The sequence below is a fragment of the Hordeum vulgare genome, chromosome 2H (assembly GCF_904849725.1).
Source record: "Hordeum vulgare subsp. vulgare chromosome 2H, MorexV3_pseudomolecules_assembly, whole genome shotgun sequence".
In the NCBI taxonomy this organism is placed as follows: domain Eukaryota; kingdom Viridiplantae; phylum Streptophyta; class Magnoliopsida; order Poales; family Poaceae; genus Hordeum; species Hordeum vulgare.
This window is the reverse complement of record NC_058519.1, coordinates 573,521,143-573,540,250: the sequence shown is the minus strand read 5'-3', so window position 1 is coordinate 573,540,250 and position 19,108 is coordinate 573,521,143. Positions and strand designations below refer to the sequence as shown.

At 46.3% G+C, this 19,108-nt stretch overlaps 1 protein-coding gene across 1 annotated transcript; it reads left to right on the top strand.

Annotated features, from left to right (window-relative positions):
• Positions 1–14,750: 14,750 nt before the first annotated feature.
• Positions 14,751–18,449, top strand: LOC123427391 (probable metal-nicotianamine transporter YSL16). The gene is made up of 7 exons (XM_045111421.1): positions 14,751–15,527; positions 15,645–15,817; positions 16,288–16,385; positions 16,547–16,681; positions 16,792–16,981; positions 17,064–17,178; positions 17,262–18,449. Exons 1-7 carry the CDS (start codon positions 15,059–15,061, stop codon positions 18,188–18,190), a joined length of 2,109 nt encoding a protein of 702 aa, XP_044967356.1. The 5' UTR covers positions 14,751–15,058; the 3' UTR covers positions 18,191–18,449.
• The last annotated feature ends 659 nt before the right edge of the window (positions 18,450–19,108 follow it).

Genomic DNA, 19,108 nt, shown 5'->3' with positions numbered 1-19,108 from the left:
TCACCGGAATCCCGATGCACAAGATATCTCGTCAAAGGTAAAACTAATCCAGCAAGGTCGCCCGACGTGTCGACGATCCCGATAGCAGTCGCGTACCTCGTTCTCAGGACACGACGGATGAGCGATGGTTACCACGCCAAACGCCGAGTTGCCCCGGGTAGCGTTAATAAGCTGCTCTGTTTTGGACCAACACTCATGAGGAGCACTGGCCCGGGGGTTGATTAAATTATCCTCGGGGTCCGGAAAGTCCCTATGCAATTTTTATTAGGTGTTTAGGCAAATGTAGTACCAATGTTGGGCCTTGCCAGACCAGCTTTAATCTAAAACGAATTATCAAGGGGGTCCCCATAACGACCCCGATCGTGTTAGGAGCGCTCATTTATGGAACATAACACCGGTAGCCGGTAACTAAGGGGGCAAAGGTGGAACAAAACACCAGGCTAGAAAGGCCGAGCCTTCCACCTTTTACCAAGTATATAGGTCCATTAAATTAAATAGCATTAATATGGTGATATAACACGGAACCCATGTTTCACATGGAAGCAACTGCACCTGCAACTAGCAACGCTATCAACAGGGTTAAGCAAGCAGTAACATAGCCAATCAGTGGTTTGCTAGGTTGAACAGATTGAAGGTTTCATGGCATTGTTTGAGAGGCTGATATTTAACATGTGGTAGGCAACGAGACATAGACGGCAGCAACGGTAAAACTAGCATGGCAATGATAGTAATGGTATCTGGGGAAATGATCATCTTTCCTGAGATCCCGCTTGGAAGAAGGATGCCTCCGTGAAGCAGACGAACCGACGTAGTCGAACGGGTCCTCACAATCCGGCACGCTTGCGGAACTCTATCGAGACGGGGAAACCGGAAACAAGCATCAACACACAATATTCACCACACGATGCACAACACATATGATGCATGAGCTACTGAATACATGCAAGTCACGGCATGGCAAATCACACAATCAAACACTACACATTAAGTGAAGTTCAATATGCAACGAGTTGCATATTGACGAAACTCCACGTTAATTATTTAGTTCACTCCCGGTTAGGTACTCGGCAATATTAAAAGGTTGTTAACATGGCAAGGGGGTGAAGCACAAATTAATCTACCTAGCTAGGCATTTTAAGTGAGGTCGGAAATGACTTATAGCACCTCCAAAATGACCTCACATGTTAATTTACAATTCTGTCCAGATCTGAATTAACACCTTTAATTGGTTGTTAAACAGCAAAACAAATAGGTTCACGTGATTCTACGTGTCAAGGCAAGCAACCTACACGTAAAGAACATCTCCAACGGAGCTACGGAACAAAAGATACAAGCACCGCAAGACATGATGGCATGAATGCAAAATGTGTGCAACGGCGTCTACGAGCACATCGACACAAACAACCAGCAAGAGAAAATGAAACTACACAAGATTCTAAGCAAGTTTCATGTAGGACGCGATCAGAACGGAGCTACGGTTCAACAACTACAAGCAAAACAAGAAATAACTACAAACTGCCCAAAACAGCTACATAGCAACTTCTACGCCTCACAACTCCGGCTACACAACTCCGATAAACTCAAGCAAGGCATGGCATTAATGAGGGCAAGACGCACTACTACAAACAACTAACAACAACTAGCATGGCAGCAAGGAGCACTAGGAAAAGAAGACACAAAATGGCACCTCACGCACTATTTCAGACTTAGTGAAAATAACACCTCCTGAAAGTGCAGTTTTCAGCCTGAAGGCATTTTGACAGCAGCAAAACCAATAGCTACAGGACTCCAAATGGCATGAAACTTAACAGCATGCTAAAGAAACATAAGGGGTACAACTAACTCCATTGGACCAACCTCAAAAGAGCTACAGAACACAAGATGCAAGCAAGACAAGACACCAACAAAATATAACAGTTTCCAGACTTAGAAATATTTCAACTCCTGTGAACAGCACTATTCAAGCAACTTGAGGGCAGTCAAACAACACCTAAACATGCATTTCTATTGCAACCAAAAATACCAGGGACTAAACAAAACATCCAAGATCAACTCTCTAGTTGACAACTAATTCAAACGAGGCACGGAATAAAATCTACGAATTAAACAAAAGGGCATCACGATAAAATATCTCGCGAACTAACTTCCTCAAAAGCTAAAACTAATTGCACAGAAAAATCCATGGGATTTTTCTACCCCGAAAACATATAAAATAAGTGGGGTTTGCAACTCAAAATAAAGCCACACATTAATGCGAGATAATACCTCTAAACGGGAAAATAAACTACCGGCAAAACCCTACACGGAAAAATACGAGTGACCGCTCTAAAATACGTAGAAATATGGTCCCTAAAACATGGACATTAAATCTATGGCATACGGACAATCCGGATACGCACGAAAATTAACTACGGGATGGATCCTAGCTAATCAGCACGTAAAACGAGGCATTAGGCACTCTAACCAGCGTTAAATAAATATGCAAGTCGGATAATCGTGTTCTACTCGTGAAGCTACCCCAAAAACGACATAAAAATCACCTCGAACCGACTTACCGGTAAAAAGATACGGTCGTTTGAAAAACGTCTAATTCTCTGAAATAGATTTAAATTCTAAAACCTTGGGGGCTCTCGGGCCGCTGGTGGAGCTGGGCCAGGCGGCGCTGCTGCAGCCCACGCGGCCGGGGGCGCGGCCCAAGCGCGCAAGCCGGCCCAGGCGCGCTGCGCTGCGGTCAACGCTCGCGAGCGGGAGGCTCACCCGAGCGAGCAGCCCTCCTGATCCAGATCGGGATCGAGGGGGAGCTCGGCTCCAGTGGCTCCAGCGGCCGGCGAGCCTGGAGAAGCGACGGCGCCGGCGGGGTTCGAGGTGAGGCCGACCTGACCTCGTAGCCCGAGGACCGACGGGCCCGTTCCCGGCGGTGGAAGGTCCGACGGCGAGGCGACAAGGGCGGCGGCGAGCTGCGGGGAACGGCGCGAGGGCGACGACTCCGGCCGGCAGAGGCTCCGGTCAGGCGCGGCGAGCCGAACAGGAGAGGCCGGCGGCGAGATCTTGCTGGCGGCGGGGCTTGGGGAGCGTGGGCGGCGCCGGGAGGAGCTCGGGCAAATCGGGGCAAACCGGGGCAGCGGCGGCTCGGGCCGAGATGGGCTCGGGCGGGCCGCGCGCGGGCCTAGCGGGCCGGCGGCTGGAGGAGGGAGACAAGTGGGAGGAGAGAGGCTAGGGTTTGGTGGGGCGGCGCGGAAAACGAGGAGGGATTAGGGGGGCGCCCAAAATAGGCAGGGAGGGGGGCTTAAATAGGGAAATGGGCTAGGGTGCAGGGTTTCTGGGGGTTTTTCGACCCTCCGAACGCGTTCGTGCGGTCCGATCGGAGAGGCGGGTTAGGGTTAGGTGTGTAGAGTGGCGTTGGCTAAGATGAGAGGGAAGTGGTGCGGCGCGGCATCGACTTTTAAAACACCGACAGTCGTCCGACGAATAACCGAAGACGGTGCCGCTACGGTCGACCGTTCGGGTACCAGACGGTCTCCGATCGATACGAAATTCGACAGGCGGCCTAGCTACATCTAATCGCGACCGCGTGCCAAGTTTCACCTCGATCAGAGAGAGTTTTAAACACACTTTAAAAACAGGGTTTCGACGGTGCCGCGGGCGCGTGCGTGTGCGGTCGGACTCGGAACGAACGACGACGAGAACCGGCAACTACTAACGAATGCAAGTTTGAAAATTGGCGGCAACGAAGATGCCGATGCAGTGCAGATGATGCGCATGATGCGATGATGATGCAACAAATAAAATAAGCCACACGACGAAAACGGAAAGAGAGGGGAAGCTTCTAGAACGTCGGCACCGGGCTGTCACAACACTCCTACACTACAAGAGGATCTCGCCCCGAGATCCAAGAATGAAAGGGGGAGAGGATGGGAAAGAACAAGAGGTAAAAACTTAGTCGCTTCTTTGACAAACGAGTGAAACCAACGACCCTTGAAGGTTGCAAGGAGATGAGGAATGACATGAGAAAGAAGCCAGAATTCACGGAAAATTTTGGCAGCACTTCGGTAGGAAAATGGGACAAAAAATTCGAAAAGGTGGACGAAATAGACAATATTCACCACAAACAAGTAAATAGAACAAGGGAACACCATGATCTTGATAGAACAACAAGACAGACCCAAAAGAGCAACATCACAATGCCTCCGGAACAAGAGAATAGAAACTAGCTCATACGGAAGAAGAGTATGAAGAAAAGAATGACAACTACTAACTCCAATGAACTTGACAAACATCCTTGCAAGAAGAATTGGACGAAGTTGTTGGAAAAAACAACAATGAAAAGAGCAAGATAGAAGTGGGCTTACGAAGACCAACTCAACATATATGAGGTGACAAACAACCACTAAAAGGAACAAGGATTAGCTAAAGGCAAAGATATCAAAACTTCTTACACCAAGAGGGTGCATTGAGAACTGGTATTAATGACAAGCACCATGATGGCATAATCCATAGGAAAAGCTTTAGGTGAAGTCCAAACCAAGATAGCCCAATGAAGAAATCATGGTTTGCAGATATCTCAAGATCAAGGAATTGGTGGGTTTAATTATCTCATTCTTGAAAGGAAACTCTCTGAGGCTCCTACACTAACAAGAAGGCTATAATACCACCTCAAAGAATAAAGGAAGAAGGAATGCACTGGAGATGCAAGAGAAAGGATACTTGAGGTATTCCAACAGGAATCTTGAAGAACACATGAGAATGAATCACGTCCTTGAAGAACCAGCATGACGAGCCTCCGGATCCAAAATGAATGATGGAACGATATGAAGGTGGAAAAGGATAAGATTATGACCTTGCCAAGATTTAGATGAAGCCTCACAAAGAGATACTTAAAAGAACTTGGAACTCCGGATAAGAAAGATAAGAACACTAGAGAAAAGGAATTGATATCAAGAGCCACTCCGGAAGAAGAATTAAGATCATTTGATGAAACAAGAATAAGAATTATGTTATGCTTATCCTTCATCAATTTAAATTGATGACAATCAACGGATTTAGCATATCACTTATTCTAGTAGAACTGAATCTTGGAAAAACAGAGAGGAAAGCACCACTTGAGGCAAAAATTGAAGGAAGCACCGGTAAGAATTCCAATTAAATGGAAACACCACGAATTAATGGAGATACATGAGAATGAAGAGAACATAAGCCACCTGAGAGAAACTTGAACAAGGCACCGGATAAACGAGAGACGAACGAAGGGACAACAATTGAGAAGAATTAGTGGATGAAAGCTGAAAGCTGAGAACGAAGAATCTTCTAAAATGATGGCCTTCGGAGGAACGAGAAATAAAAACAACTCAGAAATGCACCGGATAGTACGAAAGGGATACTCATGATTGACAACAAATGAGAGGATACACGAAGCTGAGATGACAGACTTCACAAGAATGGAACAAGACTGAGAGAAACACTCCTTCGAATAGCAAGCTGAGGATGATGATGAGAAAAACACCAAGAATAGTTGAGACACTCCGGAATAAAGAAGAATGAAAAGTTGAGCCAAATATGAGAATTAATTCAAATAGATCTTGAAGAAGAATATGACTGATGAAATTCATACTTACGTCATAGTTGAAAAGAATTAAAGATCTCCGGAGATGATTGAAAGAGTCAGGTAAGATCCTGGGAAAGAACCTGTGGGTTATGGGCCCACTCAAAGAAATCACCGTCGAAAAGATTACTAGAAAGATTGATATAGCACCGGTGTGAAGAGAACTAGATGATGTTGAGCACCTTGAAATAATTAAAAGAATTGAAAACACGAAACTTCCGAGATATCTTCAACACTCCGGAAGAAAAGAGAGGGATGAATAACCAAGATAGGCTGAAAGAATCTCCAACATGGGAAAGAATTACAAGGATGAAAAGGATATGAAGAACACGGACAACTGAATCAAATTCACCGGAAAGGAACAAAATGAAGAAATGATGAACTCGACTCCTGAGAATCTGCACAATGAATCACTGGTTACGAAAGGAAGAAAAGATAGCGGAAGCACAAAGAAGAGAAAACTCTTGGATGAAAATTGAATCACTGAAGAAAAGGGCGGGAGGGCGGGGAAAAACAAAGACAACTTGAGACAGATGAGATGAACTCCGGAAAGAATTGAGAGAATGATCTGCAAAATTAGAGGGATTGAATTCACTGGAGGAGAAGCACACCGGTAAAAATGGAATTGATACGACGACTCCGGTTGACAAGAATTGATAAGACAACTGATTGAGCAAAAGAATTTGCATTCTCACATGAAAATATGAGAACACCTCTTAGGAAGGATCTGAAATCACCACTTGACATCGAAGCAACATGAATTACCGTATTCAACAAAACAAAGGGATGAGGCTTACGAAACAAGCCAGAACAAACTCATGAGAAAGATTTCCGTTCGATATTTTCGTGGACAAGATCGCACGGGCACGATTTACAGAAGCCATCAAGTGCAAGGCAGTGCACCCGACATACGAAGCGTCCCCGAGTCGTAGCAAGCTACAAGGACTCTTTAAGACACAACGTGTACCGCTGTAAGTCGACCGTGAACAAACAAATCCACTAGATGTCGAACCCCGACCTAACATCATTTATTTGTTGGAAGATTGTCCTATAAGCAACTACTTGAATTCCCACCTATGAATTCCCGAAATATCTAGTCATGCAATCTGGTACACGGATACAAGGAGTAATATCACACAACTCCTATACTAACCCGTCACCTGTATCACATCCGTCAACACACGACCAGAATCTCGGACCTTCATCTACAACAGACCCTCGTGATCACAACGATACAAAGTATGGCAGTACTCCCGAACAATCTGCACCAGTACTAGGGACATCGGGGTTATCTCGCCACTACTAGTATTGAAGCAATTACGAACATCCTTCGTTCTTAGATACTACGAAATCTGAATGATAACGATGTGCTCGAGAATCCCCTGGAGCTCAACTCCCCGGAAGAAGATCAAGTCAGACAGGAGGCACCAAGACAGAACTCCGTCACATCGGCATCATATAGATCCCAAGAATATCCGCGTGATCCTAAAAATTTTGAGCGGGAAGAGAAGTAGAGTAAATTATTACGTCGAGATTCCTCACCAGAGCATAGAAGAGGAGAAAAAAGAATCCTACTCTCCGATATATAACTAGACTCAAATCAGTTTTTCACTAGACTCGACACGGCCAAGTTCGATCAATCAAGGGGGCTCCTAGGTCGGTGCAGGCTCTGATACCAACTTGTCACGCCCTCCGGACGCAGGGAAATGGGCTAGGGTGTAGGGTTTCTGGGGGTTTTTCGACCCTCCGGACGCGTTCGTGCGGTCCGATCGGAGAGGCGGGTTAGGGTTAGGTGTGTAGAGTGGCGTTGGCTAAGATGAGAGGGAAGTGGTGCGGCGCGGCATCGACTTTTAAAACACCGACAGTCGTCCGACGAATAACCGAAGACGGTGCCGCTACGGTCGACCGTTCGGGTACCAGACGGTCTCCGATCGCTACGAAATTCGACAGGCGGCCTAGCTACATCTAATCGCGACCGCGTGCCAAGTTTCACCTCGATCAGAGAGAGTTTTAAACACACTTTAAAAACAGGGTTTCGACGGTGCCGCGGGCGCGTGCGTGTGCGGTCGGACTCGGAACGAACGACGACGAGAACCGGCAACTACTAACAAATGCAAGTTTGAAAATTGGCGGCAACGAAGATGCCGATGCAGTGCAGATGATGCGCATGATGCGATGATGATGCAACAAATAAAATAAGCCACACGACGAAAACGGAAAGAGAGGGGAAGCTTCTAGAACGTCGGCATCGGGCTGTCACAGAGTGTGCCCAACACAGCCATATCCTCATAAGAACACATTTCTACCTCACACACATTTGCTCACACAAAATCTTAGATCCCAAGAGCATTTGTGAGCCCCTCTGTGAGTTGTTCCAATCAAAAGATAGATCGTCCCCCTCTCCTCCTCTCAACCCAAGCTATTTGAGATTTGAGCAAGTTTTGAGCATTCCCCGTGATCTTGTTACTCTTGGAGGTTGGAGACTCCTAGGCGGTAGGAGTTCTTCGGAGAGGAATCAATCCGTGTGATTTCCCCCGGAAAAGTTTGTGAGGGTTTGGAAGCCACCTCAAAGGCTTACCACTAGTGGTTGAGAAACGCCTTCGTGGTGTTATCTCAAAGGGAGAATAGGGTGAGCCTTCGTGGCGTTGGTGTGCCTTCGTGGTAACATCCACCTCTCTAACGGTGACTAGCTTCCCTCTAAGGAAGTGAACATCGGGATACATCTTTGTCTCAGTGACCTTGGTTATCCTTAACCCTAACTCCTTACTTGTGGTTTACTTGTGTTACTTGAGCATACATACATTGCATATTGTTTGTTCTCATTATATTGTGTTGGCTATTTCTTTGTATAAGATTAATCGTTCAAGCATACCCTCTATATCCACACGTTCACACTTGCAGCTTTTGATATATCGTGTGCTATAGTGTGATCTAGTATCTTGTGTCGTTCACCTACTTGTCGGGTGATATAGCTCAAGTAAGTTTGTGTAACTTGCTTGTGCTTGTTAGTAACTGTATTGTGTCCATCTTGGTAAATCGTGTTGTTGATACACGTTGCGGTGCCTATTGCATTTAGGATTTGTGCTTGAAAAGTATCCTCTTAGTTTATTTCCGCATTAGGTTTAAGCCAAATTCGAAGAAGTTTTTAAATACCCTATTCACCCCCCCCCCCCCCCCCTCTAGGCGTCATCGAGGTCTTTTCAGTGGTGTTCGTGCATAATTTCGGGATGTTTGGGCATTCGAGAAGTTCATGGTGGAAAATAAAATCGGGTGTGACCAATTTGTTTTCAAAAATTTCTTAGACATCTGTAATGTCTTTTTGCCATAAGATCCTCGAATATCATAACTTCACCAAATTTTGCACGAGCCTCACGCACACAAGCATATTGCACCAAAAAGTATTTGTTTTTAAATAATTTTCACGAATTTACTATCGCTCCCCTAAAGTTAGCTAAATTGTACGAAGTTTGACTTTTAACAAATCTTATATGTGGAGTAAAATGAACCGGAGGGAGTATCATACATTTGATGTAAAAAAAACGGGACTAGCAGAATGATCATGTCTGTGCTCCATTGTAAATTCTTTTTATAACCATCATCAAGACATTTTATTCATTTTGGCGGAATACATCTCATTTTAACACATCAATTAGGAGGTGTGGGATTACAATGAGCCCGCACTCCATTGTCATATTTTTTGCGGACCTCCCATATACACGATAGCCCGCGACACCCTTTTATTGTGCGAACCGCGACCTTAAGGTATTTTCCCGCTAAATTTGTTCATGCAAACAAGTCCAACGCTCATAGATCTGTGTAGATGGTAAGGTTGTCGGCGGATCATGCACTTATGAAGTTGCATACTCTATAAGTAGTCCACATCTTGTTGGTTTGTATCGTTTTTCGTCCAGTTTTTCATTAATTAACTGGGAAATTCTCTTTTGCTTAAGTCGATGAGGTAATTTTGTTTGCCTCCATTTCAAAAAATATGATTCGCCACTTATGGAGATGAATCTGATGACAGAGGAGTTTTTGGATGATTTGTTGTCATATTCGAGCAGTGAGTTTGAGAGTGGGGTCATGGAGGCCAAACACAATGAGATATTTTTAATGGTTGCTCAATGGCTAGTCAACCGAAACGGAAAGTAAGTGTGTGGGGTCACAAATGGGACCGAGAGGATATGTCTACGATTGGCCCTAGCGCTTGAGCGACCCGCGTGCAAACTCTTGTACTCCATCGTCGGCCATGGGCCATCACCTCATCGTATCCCCAACGACTACGCCGTTGCACACTACTCCCTCTATACTATAATATCTGTTGTTGGGAAGAATTAATCTAGTATTTCCTAACAACAAATATTTAGGAACAAAGTGAGTACATCTTTGGCTTTCACAACGTTGTGTCGTTGTTGCTGCCCGTCGGGGACTTGTCATCTTGGGGTAGTAATAAGATGGAAGAAATGTAGATAAGTTGCTATAACGGGAATATTCATTATTTGCGTCACTTGGGGTATTGGCCTTATGTGACAAGGGTCAATTAATCGGGGAGGATTAGAAGAAATGAGATGAATTGGGAGAAGAACAAGAGGAGGTGACGACTTCGTTTCTGGTAGAGAAGAAGCAATTAGGCTGGCTAACCAGTTGTCTCTAGAGTGCGAAGTTTTGTTTGCTCGGGCACCATGATGTCCTTTTTTTGAAAAAAATCAAACACCGTATTTTAAAGTTTCAAAAAATCAAAAATAATTATGTGGAAACTTGCATGTATTTACTATGGATCCATAAAATTTTGTTTTCAAAAATGTGATTTGTAAGCTGCACAAAAAAATCCGGCCCCAAAACAAAATTTTGGCCCATTTGAAAATACATATTTTTTTGACCAACTACTGTAGGGTAATCACCCCACAGCTTTTTCTTTTATTCCAAACTATAAGGTGGTTTATGTGTATGAAAGGATTAGAATATACAAAAGGAGGGGGGATGTAGGTGTACAAACCTCATGGAGGTAAGAGGGAAATCCACTTAAGGAGATCATCCTTAAATCTAGCCTTAATTCTATATTCTAAAAGGAAAATATCATGAAAAATACATATCTTTTACGTCATGCATGAATGTAAAATGTAATTATTTTGTGCACATGTGTAGTGTGTGTTTGCAAAAAAAACATTTTTTTGTGCTGTAAAAAAAAGCTTTTTTTGAAACAGGCACCATGGTGCCGTGCACAACTATGAATTTTTGGGTGTCTCTATCCCTATTATGTTGGGCTTGCATGCTATGTTTTGTGTCCTTTTCTTTTTTAATACTAGTAAATGTGTATGTGTAAATGCACATAGTTACTAAATCATAAACGGCGAATCAATTAGTGATTGGATGGTTAGAGAAAACGTGGTATTCCTAAATATGTGATCTTTTGAAATTCATGAACATTTTCCTAAATCCGTGAACTTTATTTTTTTCCCAAATCCATGAACTTTGTTTTTCAAATCCACGGTCTCTTTTCAACTTTTATGGACTTTCTTTTAAAACTCGCGTTTCTTTCCGAATTTGTTAACATCTTTTTCAACAATTGATGAGCTTTTCTCAAATCTGCGAATGCTTGGGCCGGCCCGCCTAGTTTGTTCGAGCCTGAGTATTTGTTTTGTTTTCTATTTTTCAATTTCCATTTTTTCTTCAATTTGTTCTTTTCATTTTAAACATTAGTATTCCTTCTAAAACCTTTTTAATTAAAAATTATTTGAAATACTAAAAGTCTTGTACAATTTTAAAATAAGTTTAGGAATTTCAAAAAAAATGTGTGATTATGAATTGTTCGCAAACTTAAGAAATGTTTGCGCTTCAAAAAATTCGATAATTTTTTTTAAAAGTATGTGGTTTGCAATTTGTTTTAGTGTAAATTCTTGGGATTTTTTTAACAATTTTGGAAAAGAGTTCAACTTTGTAAAGTTTTCATACGAAAATTACAAAATTGTTGAGAAAAATTATTAAGTAGTTAGGATATACGAAAAATTTCATGACTGAAATTGCGAATAACAAAAGCATTAATATTAGGAAAATTGCATGCTCACGGATGGATTTGTCTGGCCTAATCTAGCACACTCTCTAACCTGGTGGTTTTTCTGTATTATGGATCAATTACCTCAACTTCTCGCAACATCCTCACACGTACATATGAGGCATGCATGCCAGATATGATCAAATTCCAACATTGTATGTAAGTTGTGTCATGTTTGGCCATTTATCGACTTTTTCTTTCGAGAAAACTCTAAAAAATGTAGAATTATCAAAAACTCGGACAACTTGGCATGGCTACTTGAATTGGTCATAGAAGCTCAGGGGACGTGGGTTCATTTGACGAATGTTGTAAAATAACGTATATTCAAACGGAAACTTCTGACCTACCCGAACACCTTCCATTGAATATGATATAGTTTTATACATTCTTTAAATGATCCCAACTTTTACAAAAAGGCGGCATGCCCGTAGTAGACCCCCATGTCATGTTTGAACGATTTCTAACACCGTATGCAAGTTGCGACACATCCAACGATTTTTTTTAATAAAAGGGGTTCCCCCTGCCCCACTTTATAAATGAAGCATGCCCGACAGATTACAAACCAGGTGAAACTACAAACAAGAAACAAGAACTGCCTAAACAGCAAACAAATTCTACCAGAGCTCGAAAACAGCCTCACAACGCAGAAAATTAAAATTTTTTATTATTATTATAGTGTCATAGAAACCACCACTAAGGAGATCTACTCGACCGGATCATCTTCCTCTGCCTCCCCTCAACGATAAGCCCCAGACGCCTCTGACATCCAACGATTTATCGATCTTCTTTTACCAAGAAACTCTAGAAAATGCAAAAATTGTCAAACCAAAACAACTTGCCAGGGTGCCTTAAATTGGTTATACAAGGCCATGAAAAAAATAGGAAGCCTTCAACTCATACAGAGCCTTTTGGCCTACCTGAACACCCAACATTGTGTTTTTTCTTGGACATTTATGAAATGAGCTCAACTTTTGTAAGCAGATTGGCATACCCCTGGTAGGCATCCATGTCAAGTTAAAAAAATTACGATCATAATTTAACCAGACACTTAAAACTGTTACTCCCTCCATTCCTTTATACAAGTCCATAAACTCAAATTACACATACTACCTTCGTCACGGTTTAGAAGGCACGGTTAAATTTACGTGCATTTTCATAATAGACAAGGTTTAAGACGCATTGCATTTACTCCTAGCAGCTAATTAGTATTCCGATGTACTACTACTTTTATATGCATGCGTTATGTGAATGCTATTTTTTAACTCATGTCACAGCCAATCAATAACCACCTAGATCATAGAGAATTTTCATGCACGTCTTCTAAATCATGACGGAGAGAGTAGCAAGGTAAAAATTGATGACTACCTTTTAATCTAACTTTTCTTTTCGTTACCCGTGATCATTCAGAATAGAACCATATTTCCGACTTCAAGAAGAAGAAGAAGAATAGAGCCATATTTCCGACTTGAACAAAAGGAAGAATAGAGCCATATTTGACTTTCCAACAGGCAACAGTGACCCGCACTCCCGGAGAGCATCCTGTTTAGAGTAGGCTGGGACGGGACATAAATTACTCCGTCTTTTCTTAGAAAAAGGAGGGAATAAATGCGATACGCATCAAAGTTATGGGGATATCTCGCTGGGACGTGGGATGTCGTCATGCCTCCAGCTCGTTTGTTGCTCGCGCCACTTTCGCGTTCCAACACCACCGGGCTCAAAAGGGCCATCTGTCCATCCTCGTCTGCTGGAAAGTTTGCATTTCCTCATCAAAGAACAAATGTTTCAGTTCTGACAGATTATCTTTTCTTTTTCATGCTGGGGTAAAGGTTTATATTATAATTAACTTGGACCAAAGAGATCAGACGGCCGGTCATCTCACTTCTAGTACCAATCTTAGCAAGTTCATGGCTAACATGATTACTGACTCCTCTGCAATACCAATGTTAGCAAGTTCATGGCTAACATGATTACTGACTCCTCTGCAAATCGTCACGTGGACGGAGAGATCACAGCCATAGGGGGGACTCTCGGCCTCTGAATTTGATGCGTGGCTGCATAATCTTCTTCCATCATGTTGTGATGCTCATGGCTTCATCATGCTCGGTTCTCCGGTTCAGTACGCGTGTCTTTACTGAAAATGCAGGTAGGGGGTTCCCATTAGCGCTGCCTACGACTGCGGCAGCACCTGGACAAGAAAGTTTGGCGTTCCGAAGTTACATCCGGCCAAAAGCTATCCAAATCTCATTATAAATGGTCCGACCTCAGCATAGAGTGATGCATATCCTTTTCTGCTTTAAATCGCGTGCCGAGACACAGAGTTCGGACCTGACAATCAATGCCATGTATGCGCAACGTACTCCGCGAAATTGTTCAGCGTGAACCAAGTACGATGCCACTGGGGAAATAAATCAATAATTGGGATCATGCCACAGGAGTGGATCATCTTCACATTCACAGCACACAGACTCTTCGGTTCAGACAGCACAAAGCCAGTGTGATCCCAATCACGCCAGACTCTGTCAGACACGACAATAAACGGGAGTATGGCAGTTTCGCTGAAGCTTCGCCTTACTAATAACATCCAACCCAACCCAACCCAACCCAATCCAACCAACCACGTGGAACTGGCGCAAGTTGATAAAAAAAAACTACTCCGTGGGTCGCCATTTCGAACGTCGCGATCCCGCACCCAACCGCAGGTCAAGTGGATCGCAAGGAAGGAAGGAAGCAAGGAATGAAGAAGCCGTCGAGGTCGTCGCTCCGGAAAAGATCGCTGGCGCATCACTGACCGACCGGTCCGTTTTCAACGCCGTCCGTCCCCGTTGTACTGCAGCGCCCAAGCCTCCACCCCTCTTTTGTACTTCCCGCACGCATGCGGGCAGCAGCGGCAGTACTACACACCACACCCCCACCCGTTCTCCGCTCGCGCTTCACCGCTTGTAGTATAAAGTCCGCCGCCCGCCCCGTGCGTGCGCGTGTGTGTCCGCGCGCAGTTCCTTCCGGCTGCCGGCTGCTGGTGGTGGCAACCAGATTTTGCAAGAAAGAAAACCAGGTGAGTCGCGTGGACGCAAGCATGCTCGCCCGGCTTCTTGTTCTTGTTCCTCTGCCTCCAACGCCACGTATCCGTTTTTACGCTCCTCGTGCGCGTGATGATCCGTTGATCCTTTGTGTGTGAACTTCAAGTTTTTGCCTTCTCTGGAGGCTGGAGCAGGGAGATGCCCCTAGTCTTTCTTTGTGTTTTCTATTCAAGAATCTTTTGAAGAGAAAAAAAGGCAATCGTTTGTTTTAATAATACAGTACTACTACGAGCACATCCGTCAGTGATTAGTCAACAACCCTACACGTTGCCACTGCTGTCCGATGCACGCACAAGCACTGCACATGGACGCTATATTTGCGCACGCACATCCATGGGCTCACGGCGTTTCCATCCCCGCAGCGTAGCCGCCGCCGCCGAGGAGCTCGAGCTGCTGGCCCCGAGGGCCTTCGAGGGAGCCGAAATGGACCGGCACGACCTGGGCGCGTCCGGCGAGATCGAGAAGACGCCGCGCGAGGCCGCGGCGGACATGGAGTCGGAGCCGGCGGGGGCGGCGCGGGCGGCGGAGCGCGTGCCGCCGTGGCGCGAGCAGGTGACGGTCCGCGGGATGGTGGCGGCGCTGCTGATCGGCGTGGTGTACACCGTGATCGTCATGAAGCTCAGCCTCACCACGGGGCTCGTCCCCACGCTCAACGTCTCCGCCGCGCTGCTCGCCTTCCTCGCGCTCCGCGGCTGGACGCACGCGCTCCACCGCCTCGGCATTGCGTCCCGCCCCTTCACCCGCCAGGAGAACACCGTCGTCCAGACCTGCGCCGTCGCCTGCTACACCATCGGCTTCGGCGGTAAGCATCAACCAGTTAATTACTCCCCCGATTCAGCACCCCCGCCATTGCCGACCCCATTTCCAGATCAAATCTTGATTACTGATCCCTGCTCTGCGATGAATCATGGGCATGCAGGCGGGTTCGGGTCCTTCTTGCTGGGGCTGGACAAGAAGACGTACGAGCTGTCCGGGGTGAACACGCCGGGCAACGTGCCGGGGAGCTACAAGGAGCCCGGCATCGGCTGGATGATGGGCTTCCTCCTCGCCATCAGCTTCGTCGGCCTCCTCACCCTGCTCCCCCTCAGAAAGGTACACACGATTCCTCCTCTGCTCTCTCCCTGTCCATGGTGAGCCGCACTTCCTGATTTTTTTGGGTCGTTGCTGTTACTGTCACAAGAACTGAAAATTTGGCATTGCTCGGCAGACCGTAGCATCAGGGTTGCGGTCACTGACGGCGATTAGTCCCCTCACCTCCTACCCAAAAAATTATTTTCCCCTGTTCTCACTTGTTAACCGGAATTTCAACATCGACGACCAACCCCCAAGTCATCGTTTGGCACGATGCTCACGGAACCTAATCTGCATTTTATTTTCTTCTTGACGAGAAAGATATTTACAATCAAGTGATTTTGTAGCCTCAATCAGTCACCATTTGCTACAAAATGCTGACGGAACATAATCTGCATTTTATTTTCTTCTTGACGAGAAAGATATTTACAGTCGATTTTGTACTCGGTCTTCAATTTTACTGACGATTTGGTGAAACCAAACACTTTCAGGTACTGGTGATCGACTACAAGCTAACCTACCCAAGTGGGACTGCCACTGCCGTGCTCATAAACGGATTCCACACACCTCAAGGAGATAAGAATGCAAGGTACGACCCCCTATTTTCTCCCCCCTTTCTTTTGCCAGAAAAGCACCATCTTTTCATTTATTCCCAGCTACGATGAATCAAATCTTGTTTTAACTGTGCAAAAATGCTTTAGAAACGGATGGCCCGGACTGATTCAGAATTTTTCACCTTTACCTCAACAGGCAGCAGGTCCGTGGGTTCCTCAAGTACTTTGGGATCAGCTTCTTCTGGAGCTTCTTCCAGTGGTTCTACACCGGCGGCGACTTCTGTGGGTTCCTCCAATTCCCCACCTTCGGGCTCAAAGCCTGGAAGCAAACGTAAAGTCTATATATGACTTGTTATTTCTCGCCGAACAATTCTAAGTTCAATGGTTGAAAATGCATCACAAAAGTTCACCGTTTTAATAACTCGTCGATTCTTTCGCCAGATTTTTCTTCGACTTCAGCCTGACGTATGTCGGCGCCGGGATGATCTGCTCGCACCTCGTCAACCTCTCTCTCCTCTTCGGCGCCGTCCTCTCCTGGGGCGTAATGTGGCCGCTCATGAGCAAGCAGGAGGGGAAGTGGTACTCGGCTAAGGCGTCTGCCAGCAGCATGACAGGCCTGTACGGCTACAAGGTGAGTGTGTGTTGCTGAATTTTAGGTGTTCGTCAAGGACTAGCTCAGGCACAATGGCTTAAGCTGTCCCCTCCATGTCCAGGCCTTCCTCTGCATTGCGCTGCTCATTGGCGACGGCTTCTACAACTTCCTCAAAGTCATCCTCGTCACCCTCAAGAGCATACACGAGAAATCGCAGCGCGGCCGTCTCAACAGAGGTGAATTATAGTACAAGATTTGTTCGTGTTACTTTGACCTTTTGTTACGGATGAACCATGCTGACATTGCATTGGCATTGCAGTGGCGGATGAGGACTCAGTGGCCATCGACGACCTGCAGCGCAACGAGGTGTTCAACAGGGACAACATCCCGGCGTGGGTGGCCTACGCCGGGTACGCCCTGCTCAGCGCGGTGGCGGTGGTGGCCATCCCGCTCATGTTCCGGGAGGTGAAGTGGTACTTCGTGGTGATCGCCTACCTGCTGGCGCCGGCGCTCGGGTTCTGCAACGCCTACGGCACCGGGCTCACCGACATGAACATGGGGTACAACTACGGCAAGGTGGCGCTGTTCGTGTTCGCGGCGTGGGCGGGGAAGGACAACGGCGTGGTGGCCGGGCTGGTCACCTGCGGGCTGGTGAAGCAGCTGGTGCTCGTCTCGGCCGACCTCATGCACGACTTCAAGACGGCGCACCTGACGCTGACGTCGCCGCGGTCGATGGTGGTCGGGCAGGCCGTGGGCACGCTCATGGGCTGCGTCGTGGCGCCGCTCACCTTCTTCCTCTTCTACGAGGCCTTCGACGTGGGCAACCCGGACGGGTACTGGAAGGCGCCCTACGCGCTCATCTACCGCAACATGGCCATCCTCGGCGTGGAGGGCTTCTCGGCGCTGCCGAGGCACTGCCTGCAGCTCTGCGCCGCCTTCTTCGCCTTCGCCGTGCTGGCCAACCTGGCGAGGGACTTCTTGCCGCGGCGGTTCGGGAGGTTCGTGCCGCTGCCCATGGCCATGGCCGTGCCGTTCCTCGTCGGCGCCAGCTTCGCCATCGACATGTGCGTGGGGAGCCTCGTCGTGTTCCTATGGCACAAGCTCGACGGGAAGAAGGCCGCGCTGCTCATACCGGCGGTGGCCTCCGGCCTCATCTGCGGCGACGGGATATGGATATTCCCGTCGTCGCTGCTCGCGCTGGCCAAGATCAAGCCGCCGATGTGCATGAAGTTCACGCCCGGAAGCTAGAGGTTCCACTCCACACAGCGCTCGGATTTTACATAGGCGGTCTGCATATAGTAGAAGCAAATAATACGAGCATGCATTTTGGGGGTTACGATTACGTTACATAGAGTGATGCCGGGTAAATCCGGCGACTTGTTCATAAGAGTCTAGACTCTAGAGGGTCGTGTATACTGTACATCAGCAGAGATGTCAAATTTTCAGAGCGACGAGAACAATTGCTTGTTGTCGCCTACAGACTACAGAGAGTATGGTGTCTTGCCTTCGTTTCTTAGAGCATCCCTGGCTCATCCCATCTACTCTAAGTTAGAGGAGTAAACGGTCGAGTATTCTTTAAAAGAGTAGGTTTACACTTCTAAAAAAAGATGTCATTTTCTAACAAACCTTTAAACATAACGGAGTAAAACTTATTATCTGTCTCGTACATTTCGTCGAACACTTGTTATGCAACGAGGGGCGACGATAATGATCACGAGAGTCCTCATCCACTGCCGAACGCATCACACTTCGCCCATCTCATCGAGTTGTTTCCCGCTGCCGCACGAGCTACTCGTGCTTTGTGGGTGAACGCCAAGCCGTCTGCAAAGCAACCCGGGGTTCCCGGATGATATAGATGTCATAGAGCCGACTTAGATATGAGAGGAACGCCGTCGGGATGAGATGACGAGGAGGAACGGATCCAAGACTAGAGACGATGGAATGAACGAAAATGTTTGAGATGTTGTTGCTGCGGAGTTGTGAGACTGGCTTTGCTTCATTTTATAAAGGATGGGGCGGGGAGAAACCTTTTTCATTCAAAAACAAGAAAATATAAAGATAAAAAATCATGAAAATTTGTTGACCGGAAATGGACGGGGCTGCGGGATGTCGGCACTTAGGAGAGCGGCAGTGGAGTGGATGTGACCGAGTGGGACAGAGGAGTGG